Here is a 27260-nt window from a genome sequence, read left to right on the forward strand (position 1 = left end):
TGTAATTTAGAAAACGTTGGTTTAGGAAAATTGATGATAATGGATGAGTTCTCTACCATACAAGCCCCAGCCTTTGGACCTGTATCAATAGGATGCTTCACAATGAAGTGTCACAAAATAAACATTCACTTGACGAAATAGATGATTCCCACCACTATAGTTATTTATGAACTTTTCTTGCTAATAAAATAACTGGAGGTTGAAAACGTTTGCTCAAACAAGTTTATTGATAACAATGAAGAACATTATTATTTTCAATGATTACCTTTCAGTTTTGCTATAAAGCCTATAGTCTATTGATAAAATATTTTCTCCATGATTATTGTTCTGAGTAGTAACTGATAGTATATCTTGATTTTTGTATTGTGTGTTTTCTTACATCCAACATTATACATTCATTACATATCAATGTTTTCAATTTTTTCTATTCTTCCATCACTTAATTTGCAACTGAAATCTATATTATACTTTACTATAATTGAAATTTACCAATGAAAAATATTTAAATTCATATTTAGTAAAGAATATATAGAATACTAGCCGTCAGGCTCGCTTCGCTCGCCATATCCGTCTAGCCAGGGGGCTCCGCCCCCTGGACCCCTGACTGGATCGTCAAAAAATGAGATCAGCGTTGGAAAAACGCAGATTTTGGGCGTATCTTTGGCGTTATTCCTTATAACACAACATTATTACACCCTAGCTTAGCTTCTGTACTAAATTTGAACAGTTTCTGTTCATTTGTTCTCGATAAATCTAGGAAAAAGAAAAAAACGCTAATTTTGAGCGTATCTTTGACGTTATTGCAAATTCCTTTTAACAAAACATTATTACACACTAGCTGATCTTCTGTACTAAATTTGAACATTTTCTGTTCATTTGTTCTCGATAAAGCTGAGAAAACGCTAAAAAACGCTGAAAAAACGCAGATTTTGGGCGTATCTTTGGAATTTTTTTCAAATCCGATCTTAGTGCGCCTCTTAAAGGGCCAACTTAACATACCTACCAAATTTGAACGTTTTTGGTCCGGTAGATTTTTAGTTCTGCGAGTGAGTGAGTGAGTGAGTGCCATTTCGCTTTTATATAATTATATAGATAACACTTCAACCAAGACCCGGTCTGTGAGACCGGATGTTTCGGTTTAGGTCAGTTCTGACCATGTTTCGGTTAGAGTATTTCTAAATTGTTAAAGAACAATCTGGCAACAGAGCAAAGCGAGAAAGAGATAGCGCTGTCTGCTTTGTTGCAAGATAGACAAAGATAGCAACACTATTGACAATCGTACACGTGGACCTCACTATAGCAACACACACATCGATTTTTGATCGGACGATTTTTTGCGTCCTTAGAAATTCTGTTAGATTGAATACTCATACTGATATGTGGGAAACCGCCTTAATTCGGCTATTTAACCTTCCGGCAGTCGCGCTGTTGTGAAAAGTACAACAGTGTCAGTTTTTTTTGCTGCACAAAACTATTGGATGGGGTGATGTCAGTGAATGACACCTATGCATTCCAAAACTTTCTCCCCATCATTCCACTGAGTTGCAGTATCAACCGAGCAATGGTTCAGTCTTTAGTTGTCACATTTAGTCGCGACAGTGCATAAGATAGGGAAAGACTGTATACGGGGACTGTAAACGAACCAATAACATAGAATTGATGGCTTTGCTTGGTGTACCTTATTGGGCTATGAAATGGTAATCATCCAAATATCCATAGGCGTAAAATAATCCAAAAAGATGGAAAAAGTAATTATACAATCAATTATAATATGTTTTGACAGTAAACAGAGTGTATAACACTTGGAAAATTGGATGTTGTAAAAAGTACAACACGCGACTGCTTGTGTGATTCAGTAGGGCGCGACTACCGGAAGGTTAACTCATAGCTCCACGAGTGATCCAAATTATAATACATGTGCTTTATTGAATCATACTGCATTGTGTGATAGAATAACATTCAAATTTAATTTTGTTATTGAGATATAAAGACAAAATCAATAAAACGTAGTCCTGCTTTCCTATTAAAGGTTACAAATCCAATTATAAAAATTTAGGACACCAAACTTCATGGTTCTAATATTGAAGTCTATACACGTCTCAATACTTCCTAGACATTAATATTTAATTAGTTCATTCTGTGTTTTAGAATAGTTCATTCTTATTATACTGTATCGTGTATGTTGCATGAAAATGGAAATTAATTTTAATTTGAAATTAGAATATGGTCGAAATGTTTTTAAAATATCTACCATATTTCTATGCAATAGGTACTTCACAGTACAGTACCTAAGTAAAGCTGCGTTTACACAAAAGTTATTAACAAAATGTTAATAACTTAATCCTTATAGATTCTATTAGATTGAACATAACTTAACACACGCATAATGGTCATATGCGCTTGTCAAGTTCCGTTCAATCTAATAGAATCTATAAGGATTAAGTTTTTAACATTTTAACATTTTGTTAATAACTTTGGTATAAACGCGGCTTCATGCTCTTTCCTTAGTGAAACTATAAATAAACTAAGCTATTTCAAAACTCTATAAAGCTGCGTTTACACCAGAGATATTAAGAAAATATGTTTATTTCTCCGTCCTTATATATTTTATTAGTTTGAACATAACTTATCAAACACATGATGAACATGTGTGTTTGTCAAGTTCCCTTCAATCTAATAGCATCTATAAGGACGGAAAAATAAACATTTTGTTGATAACTTTTTTTGTAAACGCAGCTTAAACGAATCTGTAAAACTGTATAAAAAATAACCGAACCAATAGAGAATTCATAAAATATCATAATAAATTAACTAGTAGCTAATTAACTATTAAAGACAGAAGCTCTAGAAGAGTACATTTTTGGTGCGTCTAGAAGCAAATTGATGTTAGATGGGTCAAGTGATAGGAGGGGATAAGCTAATACCGCAGCAATTTCAAGTAACAGATTGAAAATTTTCTAAAAAAGAATCACTATTTTCTATTATTATATATTTCCTCGTAGTGGTGCATTCTGAGTGCTTCTCATTTGTTTTCAAATTTTCACTCTAAAATTCGTTATCTCACTTACCATAATGAATCTAATCCAGTACTGAAGGGGGAGAAAAGTTAGAACAATTTTGTCAATACATTTTTAAGAACCTCTTGAAATAGTTTACAAATTTGAAAGGAGCCTAGCCAAATCAAGCAGCGTATGCGAGTTGGGTAAATGATAAGTTGGTTTGATCTTATTTGAAACATGCAGATTTAATTAATTAGTCATAGTGATGAGTTGCCGTTTCTCTGAATTGTCTGACTTTCAAAGAAAAATTATTGATTTGTGCAAAGATGAAAATAATTTTGCCACAATTATTTTACTACACAAGAAACGATAACTAATTTGAGTTTGATTTTTTGTTTTTTGTATTAATTTTGGCATCCAAAATAGGTATTGTAATGAACAATTTCTATGAATAAATGATCACAAATACATCAATATCGCAATTAAATTCATTATGTTATTGGTATATGATTGATATTGTAATTAATAAAAACAATACAAAAAATTGGTATTTTTTAAATTAATATTGTCTTTGAAAATGTTACAGCTTAGTTCAAGTTCATTATATTATTCCAAGTGATAATCATTAACTAGGATACCAAACTGTGAGAAAAACAATCATAAATGATATTTTAATGATAGAGAATCAAATAAATATCATATTAAAGATCTTAGACTATAAAGTTGCTATCAGATGATGGTTCTAATGTTAATTGGCTCTATTACTGTAATGCTATCAGACTATAAACTTTCGACTATAGACTATAGAACATCCGCTATCAGACTATAAGCTATTAGAACATTATATTCATAGGGAATATAGTATATAAGTATTTGAGAATATAGTCTATTGATCTAAAGTCCATAGGCTTAGTCTAATTCGTAGTAGAAATTAGAAAGTTAAAATGGATTGTAATACTTCTACCAAATATAGAACCAGTAAACAAAAATTTGAAAACTCAAAACTAGAAAACATCAAACATCAAGATAGTCTAAACATTCACATCAACTAGAAACACTGATCAGAAACAATTTTATAGAGTAGAAACACTAATATAGAACAACAAAACACTGATATAGCGCAGTAACACTGATAATTTTAACAGCATTAACATAAGTATAAGAGGAGAAACACTGATTTGATAGATACCGTATCACAGAGGAAGAGAAAAAAAACAATAGCAATAATTAGAAGGGGTGTAAGCAGACGGATGAAGTTATACAATGAATGTGCAGTAGCCATCTAAATCTCTACCCTCCCTCAAGAGGATCAAGGATTACCCTTGCTATCTCAAGGATATTGATGACTTATTTCTAGCTTAGTCAATCCTGAGAGAAGATATTGACAAAAATCTGAAATTTAGTGTACATGCAAGTCAGTTTTGAAGATGTACACGGATGTATTTCGATTATGAAATGATAATATTGTATTTTTTAATAAATATAAATATCAGATATAAGGATCTAGATGAGTAATCATTTTTAAAATTATCCAATTTTATTTGATTATCAGGTAATTGTAAATATCCTGAGTCTATATTAACTGGTCTATATTAAATAATCATAATATTTAACACTAATAATAATAATAATATCGTGTGACCTGGCTGGCTCAGGTCTGGTGTCAGAGTTTTCAGGTCACAACTGATCAATTTCAGGGCCTCTGACATGACCTAACGACTGCTTTTTAGGCAGCCGGGACCGACGGTCAACGTGTCCATCAGACACACGGGAGTGGCCCGAGATAAATATCTAACACTGGTCTATTTTATTAAATTTCAACCTACTTTTTTTAATAGGTGAAGAGGTTTTGAATATGTGTTCCACCCAGGACCTCATATAATTAATTATATACAATATAAGTTCCTGATCGTACAATATTGATGTAGGCTAGCCCTACATGGATACTCATCATGTGAGCACGGTTGTCAAGGTGACTGTTTTGGAAACAAACTGGATATAAAAAGATAACAAATTAAGGGCCGTTTGAATAGTGACAGTTAAAACTAAATTTCATTTTAAACTGGATTTAATCCGTATCAAGTCTAGTTTGTTATAATGTGTTTCATTTTGAGTTTAAATCACCAGCTGATTAAATTCAGTTTAAGCTTTGACTGTGCAAACGGCCCTTAGAGTTTTATGATGAACGTTCCAAATTGATGTAGTATTTTATTTTTATCTTTTCATGAATGTAAACTTTTAATGAATGAAGTGTTAATTACAAAAGCACATTTACAACATTGGTGTCGGAATTGGGATTTAATCCTTAAAAACATTGTGCTAAAAGTTTGTTAGCCTGAAAAAGTTTTGCATAAAAATGCGAGCTCTATAAAAAAATAGTGATTGAAGCACTCAACGAGTTGGTGAATTCGCTCAAAGAAGGTATGCTAGAATATGTATCTAAAGGTGCGTACAGATTTACGCGCTGCGAACATGAGCAATTCACTTTTAATCAGCTGATGCCAAGCTTTCTATATCTGTATCTTACCGTTTCTGTAAAAATACAGATATAGTTAGCTGATTAAAAGTGAATTGCTCATGTTCGTGGCACGTATATCTGGACGCACCTTTATATGGGACAAAACTTGCAACAAGAAATCGAGGGAAATTTTCAAACCGTTTGAGATTGTTTATGGGTAAAAAGAAAGGATGCTGAATGACTTTTAGAAGAATCATGACCATTGGTTTGCTCTAGACTTTAATGAGCCTTGTAGCTCTGAGATATATGTATTAACATTGTTAGCGTGCCACTAGTTATAGCTATTTACTTACAGGGGAATCTGATCACATGGAGAGGCATACAAGAGATACAGACTATTGGAGGCTGTAGAGTTAAGAATGAATGAATCAATTTACCTACACAGGGAGGGTGAAGAGTCAAGAATGAATGAATTTACCTACACTGGGAGGGTGAAGAGTCAAGAATGAATCAATTTACCTACACAGGGAGGGTGGAGAGTCAAGAATGAATGAATTTACCTACACAGGGAGGGTGAAGAGTCAAGAATGAATCAATTTACCTACACAGGGAGGGTGAAGAGTCAAGAATGAATCAATTTACCTACACAGGGAGGGTGAAGAGTTAAGAATGAATGAATTTACCTACACAGGAAGGTTGAAGAGTCAATAATGAATGAATTTACCTACACAGGGAGGGTGAAGAGTCAAGAATTAATAAATTTACCTACATAGGGAGGGTGAAGAGTCAAGAATTAATAAATTTACCTACACGGGGAGGGTGAAGAGTCAAGAATGGATTAATTTACCTACAAAGGGAGGGTAAAGAGTCAAGTATGAATTGATTTACCTACTCAGGGAGGATGAAGAGTCAAGAATTAATTAATTTACCTACACAGGGAGAGTGAAGAGTCAAGAATTAATAAATTTATCTACACATAGAGGATGAAGAGTCAAGTATGAATGTATTTACCTACACAGGAAGGGTGAAGAGTCAAAAATGGATTAATTTACCTACACAGGGAGGATGAAAAGTCAAGAATGGATCAATTTACCTATACAGGGAGGGTGAAGGGGCAAGAATGAATGAATTTACCTGCGTTGCGACTGTCTGAAGGAGGTGATGACAACACCGGCCTTGCTGGAGTGCTGTGGCGACTCGTGTTGGAAGCTGGTGCGCTGTGACACACTCCCTCCGCCCGAGCACTCACCGTCTCCACCCGCGAACGAACGGCGAGTAAGGTAGTTCTGCAACACACATTCATTTACAATTCATAATCAATTTTAATCCAATTCAATTTACAGATTAAAATAAATTAGAAATTGCATTTTTTCAAATGCTAATTGATGAATAATTATTATTGAACAAAAATGCTAATTAAATGCTGTAAATCAACCAGAAGACTTCTGATACTGCAAATAATTTCCATTACTTTTCAAAATGGGAGGAGCACCTAAAGTTGAAATCTTTGGACTGATGATTTCAGAATTGGTACAAGGAATGCAACATCAACGGTTAATCAAATACTGTCATTACAACGTAGACCTCACTATAGGAAGATGATATGAAGATGATACGATGATGAAACAAGAAGATACGAAGATGATGCAAGAATGATAGACAAGGATAGCAGCACAAACGATAATCAAAGACTGCCAATGGGCACGGTCTAGGAACACGAAAAAGTGATAAACTGTTCTAATTCCAATGGTAAATTGTTCAATCACGTGACTAGTGCAAAATGTTCCCATGGACCGCCATTTCAAAATCGTTGGTTCAAGCTCTTGGCGCGCACTTATGAAGTTGATTTACACCAAAATGTGTCGTTTACTGTCTGCGTGAATGAAGAAAGGCTGTTTCACAAACTTATCATCTTGATAAGTGTGCATTTCTTTCATTCCATTACTCTCAAATTTTCTATAGAGAAAAATTCATTAAACGAATAGTTATCAAACATCATTTTGTTGGTTATGTATTCTATGTTGAACAAACAAGCTATCAGCGTATGAGCAGAGAAGCAAGCAGACTACAAAATCGACCAATGACAGCTCTGAAAGTTTGAACTGTCACAATTTACCAGGCTTCGACTGTGGGGCAGGAACTTGGAACTGGAACTGGTTTCTGGTAATGAATCTGTCAAAATTCTTCCCATGGGACGCAGAACTTTTACCTGGTGAATTGTGAATCAGACAATATTTACCACATTCCATGTTCCCAGATTATAACGTGATCCTCACTATTTATTATTGTTTTTATGAAAAATATATAGGAAGATGATACGATGATGATACAGAGATGATACAAGAATGATAATCAAGGATAGCAACACTAACGTTAATCAAATACTGCCATTATAACATGGATCGGACAGTGTCTTACCTGCATTACAACGGAGGCCGATCGGAAGGAGGTAGGGGGGTGGTGGGGTTCCTCCCCTCCTTCAGTCATCACACTACAACCCCCCAGGCTGATCTCAGACTTCTTCCGGAATACGCTAAGGGTGGGCTTATCCGACCATCGTCTAAAATGAACACAACAAAATCAATTTTTTATTTATTGAAAGATACACACAAACTACAAATCATTAAAATGATTGGGGAAGGACAACAGGCACAACCAAAGACTGTTCCTTCCCCGAATTTTGATTCATATACCAAGTCCAAAAATCTGGTGTGGCGCACTCACACAACTTTCCTTGCCGTTATGAAAATTGATCACCTGATTCTAGTGTTCCCGCGCATCTCAAGTCTACTACTATTCAAATTTCAAAGATCTGAGCCAGCTGATGACAGGACAATAACGCTGGAAACACACGAGGTCTGCTATCTCTTCATAGTGAATTATTTAATAGAATCAACAGTTGCCAAGAGTTTGCAATTGAAATAATCACATTTTCTCAAATTTCGAGCTTATTTTCAATTTTAGGTGAAAATGTTACTGAACATTGATTGTAGAGATTTTTATGCTCAATCTTTTCCACTTCAATTTTTTTGTTTAAATTGTATCTGAAGCCTGATAGTTGGGAATCTAAAATCCAACTTTGCATAGATGGGGCGGAGCTCCTGAAATTTTTACAGATATAAGACTTGTGGCAGTTGATAGAGCTTATTAATGACTATTCTCGGTATGAATTTGATCAAAATCGTTGGAGCCGTTTTCGAGAAAATCGCGAAAACCCTGTTTTTGACAAAATTTTCCCCATTTTCGCCGCCATCTTTAATTGAATTTGATCGAAATTGTTCGTGTCGGATCCTTATATTGTAAGGACCGTAAGTTCCAAATTTCAAGTCATTCCGTTAATTGGGAGATGAGATATCGTGTACACAGACGCACATACACACACACACACACACACACACACACACACACACACACACACACACACACACACACACACACAGACCAATACCCAAAACCACTTTTTTGGACTCAGGGGACCTTGAAACGTATAGAAATTTACAAATTGGGGTACCTTAATTTTTTTCGGAAAGCAATACTTTCCATACCTATGGTAATAGGGCAAGGAAAGTAAAAAGTAGGTTATGTTTCATTCACTTTTGAATTTGAGTCCAATTTTCAGTGCAAACACTTGAAAACAAGAGATTCATGAAGATGTTCTGAAGACGATCTGTTCTGGATAAACAGAACAGATTCAAATCAGTTGAATCCATATTAGATAATCAAAATAGAACACAGATAGGAGATTCACGATTTAAAAATGAGAAATAACATAGTTGGAATAAATAAGTTATACTTTGAATATAGAAGTAGGCTAAGTATAATACGCGTCCCGTGACTTTGAAACGGCATATAGACGAAGTATGGTTCGGTAAAATTCACTGCTTTGCAGAAACTTCAGGTTTCAGAGATCCCAGATCCCTAGATGGAGGAGCACCCTACAGAGTTTCCTTGAAAGAAACTCTCTACACACAGAGATTCTTCATGAATGAGGAAGGTACAACGTATCAACAACATTGGAAAGAGCATGCTAAACGAATGTCAGCTGATAGGCTTCCACTGACAATTTTCAAGTATGAGCCGGTAGGGAAAGTTACAGCACCCGGACTGTGAACTGTGTTGTGCTAAAAGAACATAACTCCAAAAATCTCCTTGTGTATCTCCTCGGATACAACACGTTGCTTTTGAAAATATACGAAAGAGGATATGTTGCTTATGGAAAGATACATTTTCGAAAATGTTCCATGTTTTTGAACGAGTAGTATTGTAGTCTTATGGCCCTCCGCCGATAAGCAAAGCTACAGGTTCCGAAATGTAAGCTGTGTTATGCTAAAAGGAAATAACTCCAAAAAGTTCCGTGTGTATCTTTTCGGATGCAACACGTTGCTTTTGAAAAGATAAAAAAATAGGATATGTTGCTTATGGAAACATAATGTCATTTTCGAAAATGTTGGATGTTTTTGAACGAGTAGTATTGTAGTCTAGTGGCCCTCTGTCGATAGGCAAAGCTACAGGACCCGAACTGTAATTGATCAAAATATTGGCAGTCAGGTTTGTGTGATATCATCACATCAAATAATATCGGGGGTACCGAGCTTCGCTTGAAAGTAAGAAAAATCTGGTGTGGCGCACTCACACAACTTTCCTTGCCGTTATTAGAATTGATCACCTGACGCTAGTGTTCACGCGCATCACAAGTCTACTTATAAACAAAGATCTAAGCCAGCTGGTGACAGAACAATAACGCTGGAGACATACGTAGTCTGATATCTCTTCATAGTGGATGATTTAATAGAATCAACAGTTGCCAACAGTTTGCAATTGGATAATCACATCTTCTCGAATTTCGAGCTTAATTTATTTAAATTCTAGGTGAAAATGTTAATAATATTAATAATAATTGTTACTCAACATTAATTGTCGAGATTTTTATGCTCAATCTTCTCCACTCGAATTTTTTTGTTTAAATTGTATCTGAAGCCTGATAATTGGGAATCTGAAATCCAACTTTGCATAGATGGAGCGGAGCTCCTGAAATTTTTACAGATATGGGACTTGTGGCAATTGATAGAGCTTATCAATGACTATTCCAGGTATGAATTTAATCAAAATCGTTCGAGCCGTTTTCGAGAAAATCGCGAAAAACCCTGTTTTTGACAACATTTTCGCCATTTCAGCCGCCATCTTGAATTGCATTTGATCGAAATTGTTCGTGTCGGATCCTTATATTGTAAGGACCTTAAGTTCCTAATTTCAAGTCATTCCGTTAATTGGGAGATGAGATATCGTGTACACACACACACACACACACACACACACACACACACACACACACACACAAACACACACACACACACACACACACACACACACACACAGACCTATACCCAAAAACAACTTTTTCGGACTCAGGGGACCTTGAAACGTATAGAAACGTAGAAATTGGGGTACCTTAATTTTTTCGGAAAGCAATACTTTCCTTACCTATGGTAATAGGGCAAGGAAAGTAAAAATAGGCTTATGCCCGGTTGCAGAGTCGTCACATAAAGTTAAAATCAGCCAGTTAACTTATTTATGAGGAAATAAATTCACTTTCCGTTGCACAGATGGCAAAGTAAAATATAGCTCCCATATAAAACTAAAAACGCCCAATTAGACACATGATTTCGTTGCACAGTCGTCAGAAAGAGCTTATTTATGCCTCAAATAGCTAAAAAATGTCAGTTATGGGCCCGAATTCGTGCTGTTAAATCCTACTCCCGCCAGATGCATTTTAGAGGTTGTGATTGCTTTTTTTGAAAGTTGTTCACGAAAAACCATCTGTATATAAGTAACTAATTTTTCCTCTCCCTATGTTTTTCTAAGTTGTTTATAGCCTCCAAATCGCTAAATATGGCGAGAAATCTCGCCAAAAGCCAAGAGTCGCCATATTGTTTATCAATTTTATGTGAGGTCTTTTAGGTCTGTTCACAGGTCTGTTCACTGATTGTTGACATTGGTTGGATAGAAGCATGTAAGGAAATGTACGGAAAAAAGTGAATAGAGCTGCAGTGTGACTTATGTGTGATGCTAATTCGAGATATAGCTAGAAGGGCTTCGAGAAACGACTGTGCAACGACCAACCATTTATGTCAGTGATTTTAAATGATGTCTCACATAGCTATGTTTGATTTTATGTAACGACTCTGCAACCGGGCATTAGTGCCATATGAACATAGAACGTTTAAACCACATCCAGAGTAAACGCTTGAACGCCATTTAAACTACTAATCATTTTAAACGCCATTTAAACCATTTTAACCTCTGTAGTATAAATTCGAGGAGGGACAGTTTTAGGCATAAGCCTATTCTGCCTTCTCCCATAAGTGTGATAATTGTACATGACTGATTCCCGGTTGCAGAATCGTTACATAAAATCAAACATAGCTATGTGAGACATAGTTTAAAATCACTGACATAAATGGTTGGTCGTTGCACAGTCGTTTGCGGAAGCCCATTTGGCTATATCACCAATTAGCATCACACACAGGTCACACTGCAGCAAATCTCATACAAACAGACGGACAACGACTTTGACCTCCACCAAGTCGAAAGTGAGAACTCGCTATCGCTCGTTCAATGGATTGAACTGTAAAAGGGTTGTCCTAAGGAAGAAGATGTACTTGTGTGACTAGATGTATGCTCACCTTTCCAAATGATGCGGACTACTAGTAGAAGGCTGAGCAGCCGCAGTTTGAGGGGGTAGATGCCTAGGGGGGACCGCGGGGGGCGTTGAGACCGCCTTGGCAGCCCCTGGCACGATCCTAGCGGGGCGGCTGGGGGGTGCTGGTGCGTGGTCTGCCCCGTCGCCACTCTCTCGGGAACCCACTTCTTGCCCCGGACTTCGGTCCGACCCAGAGCCGGATCCCACCAGGGTCACCGAACTCACGTTGCTGGGTGATGACGGCGCGCTTATCACCGTCACATCTTAATTAGAATCAATAAAATAAGGTTATAAGATATTATAGGTATAGAGTAGGAAGCTCTTCAATCGAACTAATAATAACATCGAGTGACCTGGCTGGCTCAGGTCTGGTGTCAGAGTTTTCAGGGTCTCTGACATAACCCAACAACTGCTTTTTAGGCAGCCGGGACCGACGATTTAAAGGGCCGGTTTCCGAGCTCGGGATTTAGCCAAGTTCTAGACTTTGGACAGCTGGAGTCAGAAAATTGGCTTTCCGAAACGGGGCGTAGTCGTAGACATAGTCAAAGTCACGTTTAAATTAAATTTCGAAAAACTATAGAATTGAACACAAAATAAAATAAAGAGAAAATAGTGTAAATTTTCAGCTACTTTGAATTTTCTAGGAATGTTTCATTTCATCAAGGAAAAACGTTTCCAATTATATAAATGGAAAAAAGAAGATTAATTTTGCTGAACTGTTTACTGCGACTACGCCCCGTTTTTGAAATCGAATTTTCTGACTCGAGCTGTTTAAAGTCTAGAACTTACCTAAATCCCGAGCTCGGAAACCGGCCCAAAGTGTCCATCCGAAACACGGGAGTGGCCCGAGATAAATATCTTGCCCGTGCCGGGAGTTGAACCCGGGCCTCCGACTCATGAAGCCAGCATCTGACGATGTCGATTCCATAGTCAATGAATGCCAAATCAAATCAAATAGATCTTCATTCACAAAATAAAATACATCTGCAGTTACAGTTAAATTATGTTGAATGTTTCCCACAAAGACGCAGTCTGGGTGTGGGAAATGAGTTATGTTAATTTACATAATATTAAAGACTAGCCATGTAACCCGTGCTCCACAAAGGTCTATTAAAATCTTGACAAACTGAAAACCTGACCTACTGGAATCTTGAAGAATTTGAAATAGGCCTATAACTCTCCTCGGTAAATTAAGAATATATATGCAAAATTTCAAGTTAATCAGTCCAGTAGTTCGGACGTGATGATACGGCATTCGTGAATTTCCTATCCCGTACGTGTAAAAGCCAGTTCTTTCCTTTATTACATTATAGATTGAAAGACAAAACAGATAAGAAATGTTTACAGATGCAAAGCCTACTAAGGACGTTTACAGGCCGTTTTACATGTGTGGACTGGTTTTACACTTACATATGAATGAAGCTGCTGAAAAGAGCTGTTACAAAACTCAACTTTTGCTGCTTTTCACCGTTGAGCCTTAAGCCGTTCCACACTAAACAAATGTTCGACAAACATGTTTGTTGAAACAGTTTGGAAAAATTTTATTATGTTTGACAAACATTGTTTGCCCGTGGCCAGTGTGGACGCGTCACCAAACAAAATATTTGTAAGTGGGGAGAACAGGTTTTATGTTTTACAGCTGTCAACACTGAAAATGTTTGGAAAAACAGCAAATTTTTGTTTGGCAAACAATGATTGTCCAAACTTTTTAAAATGTTTGTCCCTGAGCTCCTCAACAAACATGTTTGCATGTCTACAACTTCAGACCAAATGTAATAGAAAAATTCCAAATCTATCCTACAAAGTTAACTTTCATTAGAAGACAATTGATTTACACAAGCAGCAAATTAATAAATCCAATAACTTTTGATTTAAATGATAAAATATCAAATAAGAGCATATCGGAGTGGATTAAAGATGAATATTTCTTCACTTTGACCTAGCACTGTGATTTGTTGTTTTTTTCTGTTTCAGTTTTCAGTTTGGAATTTCTCTGAATTCTGACCTAGTATAAATTATTCTACTTTGGACCTCATTTGAAAAAAAAGTAAATTCGTATGGCTTTTGTTGGTGGGGAGTCCCTTGCGGGAAGGTCGCACCGGCTGAATATATAATTTGAGCCATCAATGGGCCTTACGACTGTCATACTTCAGCCGGGATCGACAATTTAACGTGCCCATCCGATGACCATCTAATTTAAAGTATATTTTGTGTCTACCTTTGTTATAAAGCCTTTTCGTTCCAATTTCTAGTTATTTTAAGGATTTTTCAAGCAACTCTCACCAGCGGGTGAAGAATTTTCTTTTTTCTGGTGATGCCTAGAAATTTTATAATTAGTTTTTCTTCTCTCATGTATATGCATGTATGTGTAATATTGTATTATGAACATTTTATTTTTATTTTTGCTCGTGTATGTATGTGTATGAGTAAATTATTGTTTGTTTTCTTTTTGGCAATAAATGAATTTGATTTGATGTATGTCGAAAATATTTTCAGTGTGGACACGGCTTTGGGAATAATCTCTATAGTATTTTCCAGCCCCCTGTGGGTTGGGGGAGCTTTGAGTCGATCATGGTACTCAAGAATGTGTTGAAAACCAGAATTATTCACCCACAGTATCCATGCTTGTCGTAGGAGGCGACTAAAATGGACCTTGCCTTCAAACCCACGGGATCTGCCCCATCAGAGCAGTTTTGGAGGGGCAAAAAGAAAACCCCAAGAGACCAGAGATGGGTGAAACTCCAGGCACAAATGTAGGTCAAGAGGCTAAGTCGAGGGTGGCCAGGTGCCCTAGAGGCAGTTTGGCGTCTCCTCTCTCAGCGGAAGGACATACAAAGTAGGCCAGGAGTGGAACTCACGTAGGTCACGAGTTTTGGGTGGAGAGACCAAACCTCACCACTGCTCAAAGAAGGAAGGCCATTTAGGCAAAACTTCTTGGGAATGGTGAGGCTTCTGACCCTGCGAAGTTTCGGAGGGGCAAAAAGAAAAAACCCAAGAGACCAGAAATGGGTGAAACTCCAGGCACAAATGTAGGTCAGGAGGCTGAGTCGAGGGTGGCCGGGTGCCCTAGAGGCAACTTGGCCACCCCTTACTCAGCGGTAGGACCTTCAAAGTAGGCCAGGAGTGGAACTCACGTAGGTCACAAGGACTAATCAGTCTGAAGGGACTGCCAAGCATATCACACTGGATTGTAACAAGCAACCGGGTGATAAATGGGATGTTAGTATAGGGAAAACTCCTGGTTCTTGTGAAGAACACAGGTATTGGTTTGCCTAACTAACATACTACTTGGGAACACAATAAGCTTCGGTTGACGTGTGGGGTTCTTTGAACCTTTAGATCCTTAAATCCGTCCCTTCAAAAACAATAAATTTTAATTGTATTTTCAAGACATATTTTGCTTATGGGATAAGAGTTTGGGGAGGTGCAGCCGAAAGACATATTAGTAAGGTCTTCAACCTGCAAAAGCATATAATAAAAGCTGCACTCAACAAGCCAAGGCTATACCCGACCAGGATACTTTTTCAGGAGAGCGAAATACTATCAATCAAACAAATCTATTTAAAAAACATAACATTATATCTAATAAAAAAATAAGAATCTCTTCAATATCCGGGTTAATCCATATAATACACGTCGAATTTTTAGAGCTTCTAACCAAATTGGAACAAATCTGAGTGTCTGTAGGATGCAATTTCCCTACATGAGTGAAAAGCTTGTAAATATCGTTCCCCAGGAATTGCTTGCAAATTCTCCGCCAAGTAAATTGAAGAAAGATACCATCTTATGGATCAAAACTTCCTCTGACATCTTTGGTAATATAATACATTAGCTTTGTTTGTTGAACTTCTATCACTGTTTCTCCACTGATACAAAGCCTATAAATCATTCATAATTTTTTCTTTTCATACGATACATATTTTTTTTAATAGAAATTACACTTTTTTATCTTGTTGTTGCTGTGCTGTCTAGTTTTATCCTGCACAACTTCACTGTGAACATTGTTATACTTATATTTCAATAGTATACTTACATTCAACTGTATTTCATTCTATTTGTTTTTATTCTTGTTATATTTTACTTTCTAGTTATTAAAGTTAATATATTACTTAATTAAGCTCACGAACGGACTCATGTCTTGTGAGCTTTACATTCTCTTGTACTTTGATTTTTTGTATTTATACATTGCACATGTCAATTTGATTATTTTTGTAATATTGTACAAGGAATGAATAAATTCGAATTTGAATTTCCACATGTACTCCAATTGTATTAGAATTACATATATTCCAATGTATTGCCAATTCCTTCCTTCATGATATTATATAAGATAGCTACTGTAGTAGTTGAAAAAACCTACCGGTGAGCGTATCAGCGCTTGAAGACCCAGCGATCGAGTTGGGAGGAGGGGCAAGCAGCTGGCCATCATCATCATCATCATCGTCGTCGTCGTCGTCGTCATTATCATCTTCTTTCCCTTCTTCTCCACACACCTCCACCTGTTCCACGCGGATGCTCACCTTGCGACGGGGTGAGGCGGAGGTGGAGGCTGAGGAAGATGATGACTCCTTACAGGTTGGCATCTGTTGGCAACTGCTTTCGCGTTCCTTTATCAAAGCCAGTTGTTGCTCTTCGTCATCTGTGTCAAAAAATTGAAAATTGGAAGATTATCATTGAAATGACATTCAGGACGGTTGTCAAAGACGAATTAGATAAGACATTACATTCATAATTATTATTATAAAATTTGTTACATGGCAGAAGTGACGAATTGGATCTCATATTTTTTTATGATGTGAGATTAGAGATGGAGTAGCATGGAACTACAACATCCTTTTATAAATTGGAAAATATGGAAAAGCTTGAAAAATTTGTAGCTACAATAACCATAAACACCATCACCATTGAACAGAATATCATCCATCAACAGAATTTTTTCATTTGTACTGCTGTTATTGTCACCTGGTCATATGGGACATATATATGAATCATATATGAATTTATCTCATACTGATCAGGATGTTAGAGTTATAAAATTAAAAAAGTTCAATGAACAGTGTTTTTGTCTTTGAACAATCTTTGTCATCGACAGAAAGATTGTTTATTTCATTTGATGTCAATATTAACGTAGCTTCTCTTCTGTTTCTAATAACAAACGTACCCGCTTGTGCGACAGATATAAAAATATGTACTTGAAATGGCTTTCATGTTTGGCATTGACTGAGTTTATATTAATACCCAAAATTTAGCTTTTGGGCAGAGCTCGTTCGTTAGGATTGTGAGTAAAGTCCGGCTGATCCAGTGAAAAAGGCTAGATTTTGTTTCGTTTTATAATAAAGTTATTCTGTCACAGATCGGGCAGTTTAAGAATAATTGTATTGTTAAGGGAGATGGGTTCTGAGCCAATTCATTGGTTCAGTTATTTTTTGGTCTTTTAAAATACTAACTGTAAAGTCGCGATTAAACCAGTGGATGCCAAAGGGGGAAGCCATATTCAAAAGGTAGGTGTTATACTTTTTGAGTTTTTCTTTCTTAATTTCCATAACCACAAAGATTGAATCATCATTAGCAGCAAGCGAGTGTTTTCCCCATTAAATTCATATCAATATTGTTTTTTTTTTATAATGAAATTAATCTTGTTTTGTTTAAATGTGAATATGTTAGACTAATTAAATTTCATTTTTTTGTTCTCTTTTGTTATAATAGTTTTTCCCTGCTTACATAATTGGTGAAGGCACATCGTGCTTACATATTCGGTGGAGGCTTTTCCCGCCGTTCCACATCGTGCTTACATTATTAGATTGAAAAATTTAATTCTTTTTTTTAGAACTCGTAGCTGAAGCTGAAGGCTTTTTTTCCAGTCATGCCAAAAACTATTGTATTTTAATGATCATTTTTATTTGTAAAAATATTGCTAGTATTTGGCAATAAATTCATTATTTGATATTGTTGATATTTGAGTTGTTGGAAATATTGTCCATCCATGATATTTTAAGGATTCGTCCAATCCAGTTAAACCTGATTATTTGATAGAAAAGTAGAAAATTAGGAGTTGTGATAAAATCAATATACTATACTAGAGTAGAATAAAGAGTCGATAAAGAGTAAAATGATTATATTAAAATAGTGAGTTCTCACTTCAAACTGCTAACATAATTACATCATTTAATTTGGATTTTTGTTCAATAATAATTGTTAACATTGTTTGAATGGAACGCATTGATGCTATTTAAGAGGAATTCTCACAGTATTAAGTGAATCTAAATATGGAGGTGACAGATGAGAATAGATTACACATAATTTCAAATGAACTTACTCAAACATAAATTGGTGGTATTTGAAGAGTTCGCCTTGATACCAGCGTAGGGTTGATTTGAAATGATAAATCAACTCAAACAAAATGAAATCAAGAAACTAAAACAAACAGAAACGGTCATTACTACAAATGAGATACTCAGTTTCCAATTAAAATCAAAATTATTCAAAAATTACTCAAAAACTGAATAGAAAATATAAGTGGAAACCTGTGTTATTATCAACACAAAATGAATTCGTATGAATTTCACCTGTCAGATTGAAAATAAATATTCACATAGAGTTGAAAGGTGAAACCTGTTTTATTATCAACACAAAATAAATTAGTATAAATTTTACCTGACAGATTCAAAATAAATATTCACATGGAATTGAAATGATAAATACCTTATTCTCTATCAAAAAATACAAGGGGTGAAAAAGTGATTACACAAATCTTGTCAAATCAACAAAAATAAAAAACACTTCACTTAAATGGGCTATACTATTGGCTACATTTCAACTCGAAAATGACTTAAATTATGATCGAAACTAGTCGTTGAAATATTCTAAATTTTTTATAATAAAGGGTACTACAAGTTTTCATATTGTTTCTATTAATTTCCACAAAAATAAGTTTATTTAAAAGCAGACTCGAGTTTCAACGCCATACTTGGCATCACCTTCAGTGGAAACTCGAGTCTGGTTTTAAATAAACTTATTTTTGTGGAAATTAATAAAAACAATATGAAAACTTGTAGTACTCTTTATTATTAAAAACTTTGGAATATTTCAACGAGATATTTCAAGTCTTTTACGAGTTGAAATGTAGCCAAAAGTAATCCATTTAAGTGAAGTGTTTTTTTTATTTTTGTGGATTTGACAATATTTGTGTAATCACTTTTTTACCTCATCATGAAGGAGTTCCACAACAATTCTGAAGACAGTGTAAATACAGGGGATTCGCAGGTATATAATAAGATTGAAGTTTTAAATTACCGAGGATTTCATAGGAGAGTACGTATTTGTATCGTTTACTTTTTTACCACGTTTTGTAGTATATATAAAAAGAATGAGAATGTTTTTATTCCTTTGAAGCACATTAACATGGTAATTGGAAACGTGAGTAATAACAATAATTATTATTGTACATTGGTAAAATCATCGAATAAAATAACTTTTACCACGTCTTTCGGAGGAGACGATATAACGTCAGTCCCCAGTATCTAAGAAGTAGTCGTCATCTCTCATCATCATCCTTCTCATTCATTACCCACGCACACGCCTTAAAGTTTATGTGGGAATCACCCTCAATATTATTATCATTATTATTATTATTATTATTATTATTATTATTATTATTATTATTATTATTATTATAATTATAACATAGAATTACAAATAAAGCATCAGTATATTATAGAATGTTGAAAAGTGATAAAGCCTTATTCAAAGTTTGTAAAAACTTCTATTTGTATTTGAAAGAAGTCTTCAAGAAAATAGAGAGGGTTTAGCAGAAGAAGGCTTCCAAGATCGACTTTAAATCAGGATTCCTGTAGAATTCTTCGCCGAGTATGACAATATTTTAAAAAGCTTCAGTGGAATGTGATAAGGACTTCGCAAAATCTTCCTCAACCTAATATAAGGAACATGAATTTTAGATTTGTTTCTTGTATCATGATATTCGAGTAATCCCAGTATATCTGATCTGATAAAATTTTACAAAGTGAAGAAAACATAACCTATTTTCTGGATTATTTTAATAAATCAAAATTCGGGGAGGACAGATTTGATATGTGCCTGTTGATCCTCCACCAAATTATTTTACAAAATAATTGGGTATCAATGAATCAATAAAAAATAATAATATTAATTGTTGATTACTGTTAATAATGATCACTTCACTCTAAAATATATTTTATTCAACAATATCCTTTTCATTGTTTATTCATAAATTTTCAAAATTATTGAGAATGAATATTCTGGTAGTTGATTATACAGTATTTTTAAATCGCCTACATTTTGGAGCATTCCTAGCAATTTTGCACCGGTGATGAGTTTGAAAAGGATCGAGTTAACTGCTTTGTCTAATGACAGACAAGGATGGCAAACCCATCCATGCTAAGCAGATGCTGACTTGAGAACTTGAATCTCACTGTAAGGCTAGGCACACACCAGTTAGTCAAGACAAGACAAGACATGATCAGACACAATACTTCACATAGTTGCTTATGACGCAACGCACACTGATTAGTCATTGCAATTAGACATGTCTTCATAAGCAACTATGTGAAAAATTGTGACTAAACGTGTCTGAGATTCAAGTTCTCAAGTCAGCATCTGTTTAGCATGGATGTGCCTAGCCTAATAAGATTTGAATAAATCGGTTGGGTAAAACTCGAGTGCTCAAAGGCTCAAGCAAAATCTGAAAAGTAAAATTATAAAACGAACTTTCTTGACTACTCCGTTTGAACGTATTGGAATGTACAGGAATAAGAAAAATAGAGGAATCTATAATATAAATAAAATTCGAGCCTCAAATTTTGACATTCAATAACTTTTTAATGTGTGCACCGAATTTGATGATTTTTTTTCTGTGTTCGTTATGTTCAGGACCAGGTTTATGGCCTATCAAATTTATAATCATACTTCAGGACTCTTTCCTACAGTCCTTCAAAGTTTACATGTAATCCTTATGGGAGAAGATTTGTGAGCTGGCCACACAGACAAACAGAAATGAAAATCAGCTGTTATAATCATTGCGTCATCCTTAGACCAGTTATAGAATAGACACGCTGGGAAGTCTAGCCTCTGAAGCCAACATCTACTGCCATATCACCATATCGTGACGTCAACATCGGATAGAAAACTTTTCTGCAGAGTTTCTTTACATTGGTTTCTTTCCGATGCTGACGTCACGATATGGTGATATGGCAGTAGATGTTGGCTTCATCGACTTTCAGTATGAATATACAATGGGCCGTGTTTATTCTATAACTGGTCTAAGGCGTCATCCAAGAGCCGTTGGAAGGTAGTAGACAAGAGTGTGGGCTGCTCCATAACCGCCCATGTATTTTATTCTAAACGCCCCGACTAGAAACAAAATGACTGTTCTGTGTGTAACCATCCAGCAGTGCGGCCTCAGGTTAAAGACTACATTGCTCTAAAGAAGACATTGCTTTGTTTCGAATAATAATTGTGCTGTCTTCGGTGTTCAGAATTAATTGATTTTTAGTAGATTATTTATTTTGCAGTTAGAAAACTATCTATATAAATAAAATATCGCGCCTCTCCCCAGGTGTGCATCCAGCTAAAGTTTGCCATGAGATGCCATGAGTTCGCCGGGCCAGCTAGTACATAATATATGTGAATTCATGAAATTTTAAAAAAATGCAAAATATTGCTAGAAATGCTTACACTTTCTGAAACTGCTCCTCCAGTGCTGTTGTGCTTTTTGGGAATCATTACTGAGTCTTCGGTCACTGGCCTCCGAGCCGTAGCCTATCAAAACAGACAAACATACTTATTTATTCATTTATACTAAAACAAAATTATTTTAAAACTCTTAAAATTACAATATACAAACATAGAGTAAAACATTTCAAACAACTAGTTTCGGCCTTTGGCCAATTTAATATTGTAATTTTTATTATTTTATTTTTTTAGGTAGCCCATAATAAGTGTAGTAATTTTAGACAATTATTTATTTACCTACTAATATATTGTATTATGAAAACAGAGACAATACTCATAGGTATTCTAATTATCTAATGAATATTTCATCCATTGAAATAGCTTGGAATAGGTAAAACTAATTCTAAATCAATTCTTGTAGAAGAATAGCCTACGGTTTTGAGGCTAGGTATAGACTGCAGTCGAATCAAATAAATAGAATGTCAGTGTATTAGTAGTTCAGCTTATTGCATTGGCAAGAGGACTTGAAGGTTTGAGGCGTGTGATAGTTCCCAAATAGAATCAGTTTTTTTTAATGAATGGAGAAATTACAGAAATGGCATCAAATTAATTCTAGCCGGCTAAATGATAAACCACAACAATTCTTTTTCTTATACACTTTCAATGTTATTCTTCTATCCTTAAAAAGGACGGAGTGAGTCGATTTGTTGCCAACGAGCTTGACCTATAACACGGTTCCAAGAATACGTGTTCAAAATTTGAAGCTGATTGATCAATTCTTTTAAGAGTTATTGTAGAACATACAAACAGACGGACAACGACTTTGGCCTTTGTCACCTGGTCACATGGGACATAATTATATATGAATCATATATTTATCTCATATTGATCAGGATTTTAGAGTTTTTAAATTAAAAGTTCAATGAACAGTATTTTGTCTTTGAACAATCTTTGTCATCGACAGAAAGATTGTTTATTTTATTCGTTGTCAATATTAACGTTAGCTTCTCTCTGTTTCTAATAACAAACGTGCCGGTTGTGCGACAGATAATAGTATATTTCGCACCTAGGGCCGAAAATGAGATATTTCCGGCTCGAAATCGGTTTTTAAGTCCGAGGCCGTAGGCCGAGGACTAAAAAAGATTGAGAGCCGGAAATACATTTTGGCCCATGGTGCGAACGCTATTTTTCGCCACACCAAAAAAAAACTTCCCAATATATAAGAAATTAAAAAATAAATAAAATTCAAACAGCTTATTTTGATAGTTTGAATCTTGGTTATGACAACTTTTACTGTCAATTAATTTCAATATTACTAATTAATAATTTACAATAGTGACCATATTTTTATACTATTAATATTAGGCGCGAGCTTTGCGCCTGGTGCAATATATCATGGATAGATGGATGAATAGAATTTTCATTACTATTTTGAAATAATGTGATGAAAAAATTAATATAATTGCATATTTCACAGTTTTGTCTCAAAATATATCTAAAAAATTGATTGAAATATAAATTACGGTAACTAATATAAAAAATAGGTAATAAAAGTCGAAATTCATCGACTAAAAAAAAGTCATTGACCAAGATTTCGAACCTAGATCATGTTTGTTATCACTGAGCTTTGAGTTCTGATGTATTACGCCTTTACGCTCTCGGCCATTGCGTACTGTTGAACATAGGGGCCTGACTGATAACACTTAGCATACACGTAATACTGTACACTATAAACTGGACTTCTAAAAAAAGTTTACTTCACTCCTAAAAAGCGTACAACAGACTTTGGCTCATGACTTATATTATTAAAATTAATATCATTATCTTTCTCACAATAAAATTTTCACTCTGAATTAAGTCAGGTAACGTATGTAGGCTACTATAATATAGTGTATAGCGGCAAATTTGAAGCCGGTTTGCCGGCATTTTCACAACAAAATATTGCTCTGAAAATAGTTAAATCATGGAGAAAACATTCGAAGATTCAATCTTGAGTGGGCCTAATGTTTTCTCTATATGGTTTAATATTGAAGAAAAATTATCTAAAAGTTTTAATAATGAATTACGAAAAAATTACTAGGAATTTTTCAGTCAAGGCTGAGTTTCACCAGTAGGCTTACCTTAAACTTCAGATCTCTGCTGTATTTTCTTATTATTATTGTTGATTGTATTGCATTTAGAAGTGGAATTCGATAATAAAAAAGAAACAATTATTACTATACCTCACTTTTAAATATTGATACAATTATTGTACTTTGATTTCAAATTCGATTCTTCACTTTTAAATACTTGTGATACGTACCTTTCTGACAATGGACAATGCAGCCAACATTATATTGTTGAGGCTATGGAGATATCATCGTATTCTATTGTTTGATATCAAAAACACAATAATAAATATTAAATTATGAAACAGTAATTTATAAAATATATTATAGACATAATATCGCGATTCACGATACATAATTATATAGATTATTACAGTCGTTATGAGATTATCTCTCTATGATTTTTGTGAGATTGGACACGATCAGCTGTTATTCAAGGTCATTTTACAGCCCTAGGGCCGTAAAGTTTTACCGGCCTGGTCGGAGAACAATCACTTTCGGCCTCCATATGACGCACGTAAACCAGCTCATTACATCCAAGTGTGGCGAAAAAATATGTACTTTCATGTTTGGCATTGACTGAGTTTATTTTAATACCCAAAATTTAGCTTTTAGGAAGAGCTCGTTCGTTGGGACTGTGAGTAAAGTCCGGCTGGTCCAGTAAAGAAGACTGGATTTCGTTTCGTTTTATAATACAGTAATTCTGTCGCAGATCGGGCAGTTTAAAAATAATTGTATTATCAAGGGAGACGGGTTCAGAGCCTATTCATTGGTTCAATTAATTTTTGTTTTTTAAAATACTAACTGTAAAGTCGCGATTAAACCAGTGAATGCCAAAGAAGGAATCCATCTTCAAATACATATTTTTATCCGTCGCACAAGCGGCACGTTTGTTATTAGAAACAGAGAGAAGCTTACGTTAATATTGACAACAAATGAAATAAACAATCTTTCTGTCGATGACAAAGATTGTTCAAAGACAAAATACTGTTCATTAAACGTTTAATTAAAAAACTCTAAAATTCAGATAGGATTACCACCAGGTGACACCTTGAGTGAGTCAAAATTAAGAACTCGCTAACTCTCGTTAAATAATTGCACCAACCAGAAACGGAGCTGGCAGCGCTAGTTCGTCTGGGCGAATGTCTGCTGTGGTCAAATAGTTGCAGGTGACTCGTTTGCTGGCCATCTGGCTCCAAATATGCATCCAGAGAACTGCAATCAGACACCAAGCAAAACTTTACTCAAAACAAATCTCAATGATTAATTGTGTGTTAATAAAGCAAGAGATTTAGTTTACCAATTTAGTATTCAACCGATACGTTCGGCCGTTGGATCGGTCAAATCTGCCGGCCGTTATTCGGCCGAATATGGTCGTCCATTGGAACCGTTTACGTCAGTCTAGTTCAGTAGTTGGCTGAACTATTGAATATTGAATTAACTACTATCATAGCCACCAAAATTTTTCATAAACAATGATTATATTGCGATTTTGAAAACTGATAAACAAATATCCACTAAATTAGTTATTCATTACAAAAATATTACATTCAGATCCTATTTGTTCAGCAATCTTTGTCCACAGATTCCTTTGAACATCACGACGATGATATCTTTTGTCTCGCATATCTCACAATGGAAAATGCTCTTAAACCAAACTTATCAACTTTTCATCGTACATAGTTACAGATTTATAAAACAGAACAACTTCAAAACACAAAATCAAACAAGACTGAGAAATAATTTTAGGTTAGAAACACTTTGTTGTCTCAGCTCGAATAGTTAGTTCGGCCGGATAGAGCTGGAAAATCGCATTCAATTCGGATCGAAAAATTGATCGGCCGGAGACGGCCGTGCACGGACGTATGAACCTGTTGCAATGGACGAGCATTCTATTCCTTTCTTTGTTGGGGGTCGTTCGAAAGAGTTGGGTAGTTTTCGGCCGATGCTAGTTCGGACGAAAACGGTTCTAGTGAACGGCCTACCTCATGTGTTGATGTTATTTTGTGATGACCTATGACATTAAATTTATGCTAGTAATAAATGAATAAGACAATAGCAGCAACCAAGGTCTATAAATACAGGTCATGACACTCGTGTTCCTTATGGAGCGGCCATTATGTGGGGTCTTTATGGCGGTACATTTGAAATATTCCAATCTGCTCATAACGAAATCATGCATTATGCTTTTTAAAAACAATATTCTAGTTCAAATAATATTTGAATTTAGTTTTTCAATTTTTTAATAATAAAATTTCAATAATAAATGCTTCAATTATTCATTTATTTATTATTAAAAATTGTTCTTATTCTTGTAACTCAAGGATTAAGATTCATAAGGCATTGGGACAAGACAAAAATATGCGAGGGCAACTTCAAAAAGAGTTTTAAGTTCCCAATCAATTAAATCTGAAAATCAACAATTCAGTTCCTAGTTGGAATCTAAATATTATTTCTCTGTCAGAGCAATGCAATTCAAAGCCAAGCAATATCCCTTGAAAAATATAACAAAATAACACATCATGTTGTTCAATCATAATGATAACAGCTGATAAATTTGAAAATTGGTGAACTAGAACCCCATAAAATGGCGATTTTGCAATGCATCACAGGATTGTGTCATAGACACCTGTATTTATAGACCTTGGCAACAACCCGATGTCAATAACAAAGCATTATTTAAAAGTAGTATTTTTTATTCCCAATTCACAAATTTCTTCCAGATAAAACATACCGGTATTCATTATTTTTTATCTTACTGAGCTGTATGTTTTTGTTAGCTTATTGCTTGGGATTGTGAATATTGTGCATTTGAATAAATAAAATATGTACAGTACGCGTCCTGTAGGTTTGCCTGAGTGACTTTGGAAGGGCATATAGGCAAGGTATGATTCGCGGGGTAATATTCACGGCTTTACAAAAACATCAGGCTTCGGAGACTCCAGATCCCTAGATGGAGGAAGCTCCCTACACACAGAGATTCTTCATGAATGAGAGAGATGCAACGTATCACCAACAATGGAAAGAGCTTGTTAAACGAATGTCAGCTGATAGGATGTGTTGTGCTAAAACGATGTAACACCAAAAAGCTTCATGTGTGTCTTTTCGGATGCAACACGTTGCTTTTGAAAAGAAAATATTTATTTATTACATTTCACAATCACAATATCAAATTAATGATTGGGATAGAATCAACAGGATAAACCCAAAACCGTTCCTATCCCTAATTTTGATGAAAATAGTCCAAATGAGGTTATGACGCGCTGACATATGGTTTATCATATCAT

At 35.1% G+C, this 27260-nt stretch overlaps 1 protein-coding gene across 1 annotated transcript in view; it reads right to left on the minus strand.

Annotated features, from left to right (window-relative positions):
- Window positions 1-27260, minus strand: part of LOC111054087 (ras-specific guanine nucleotide-releasing factor 2-like) — a 432594-nt gene that overhangs the window by 41055 nt on the left and 364279 nt on the right. The window contains exons 18-24 of the mRNA XM_039435485.1: window positions 25079-25188; window positions 21869-21952; window positions 16518-16796; window positions 12141-12420; window positions 7876-8017; window positions 6592-6743; window positions 3069-3089 (exon numbers count right to left, since the gene is read on the minus strand). Of these exons, the coding sequence (XP_039291419.1) occupies window positions 3069-3089; window positions 6592-6743; window positions 7876-8017; window positions 12141-12420; window positions 16518-16796; window positions 21869-21952; window positions 25079-25188 (1068 nt within the window). The remainder of the gene's footprint in view (window positions 1-3068; window positions 3090-6591; window positions 6744-7875; window positions 8018-12140; window positions 12421-16517; window positions 16797-21868; window positions 21953-25078; window positions 25189-27260) is intronic.

This window comes from Nilaparvata lugens, chromosome 9, assembly GCF_014356525.2.
Source record: "Nilaparvata lugens isolate BPH chromosome 9, ASM1435652v1, whole genome shotgun sequence".
Classification (NCBI taxonomy): domain Eukaryota; kingdom Metazoa; phylum Arthropoda; class Insecta; order Hemiptera; family Delphacidae; genus Nilaparvata; species Nilaparvata lugens.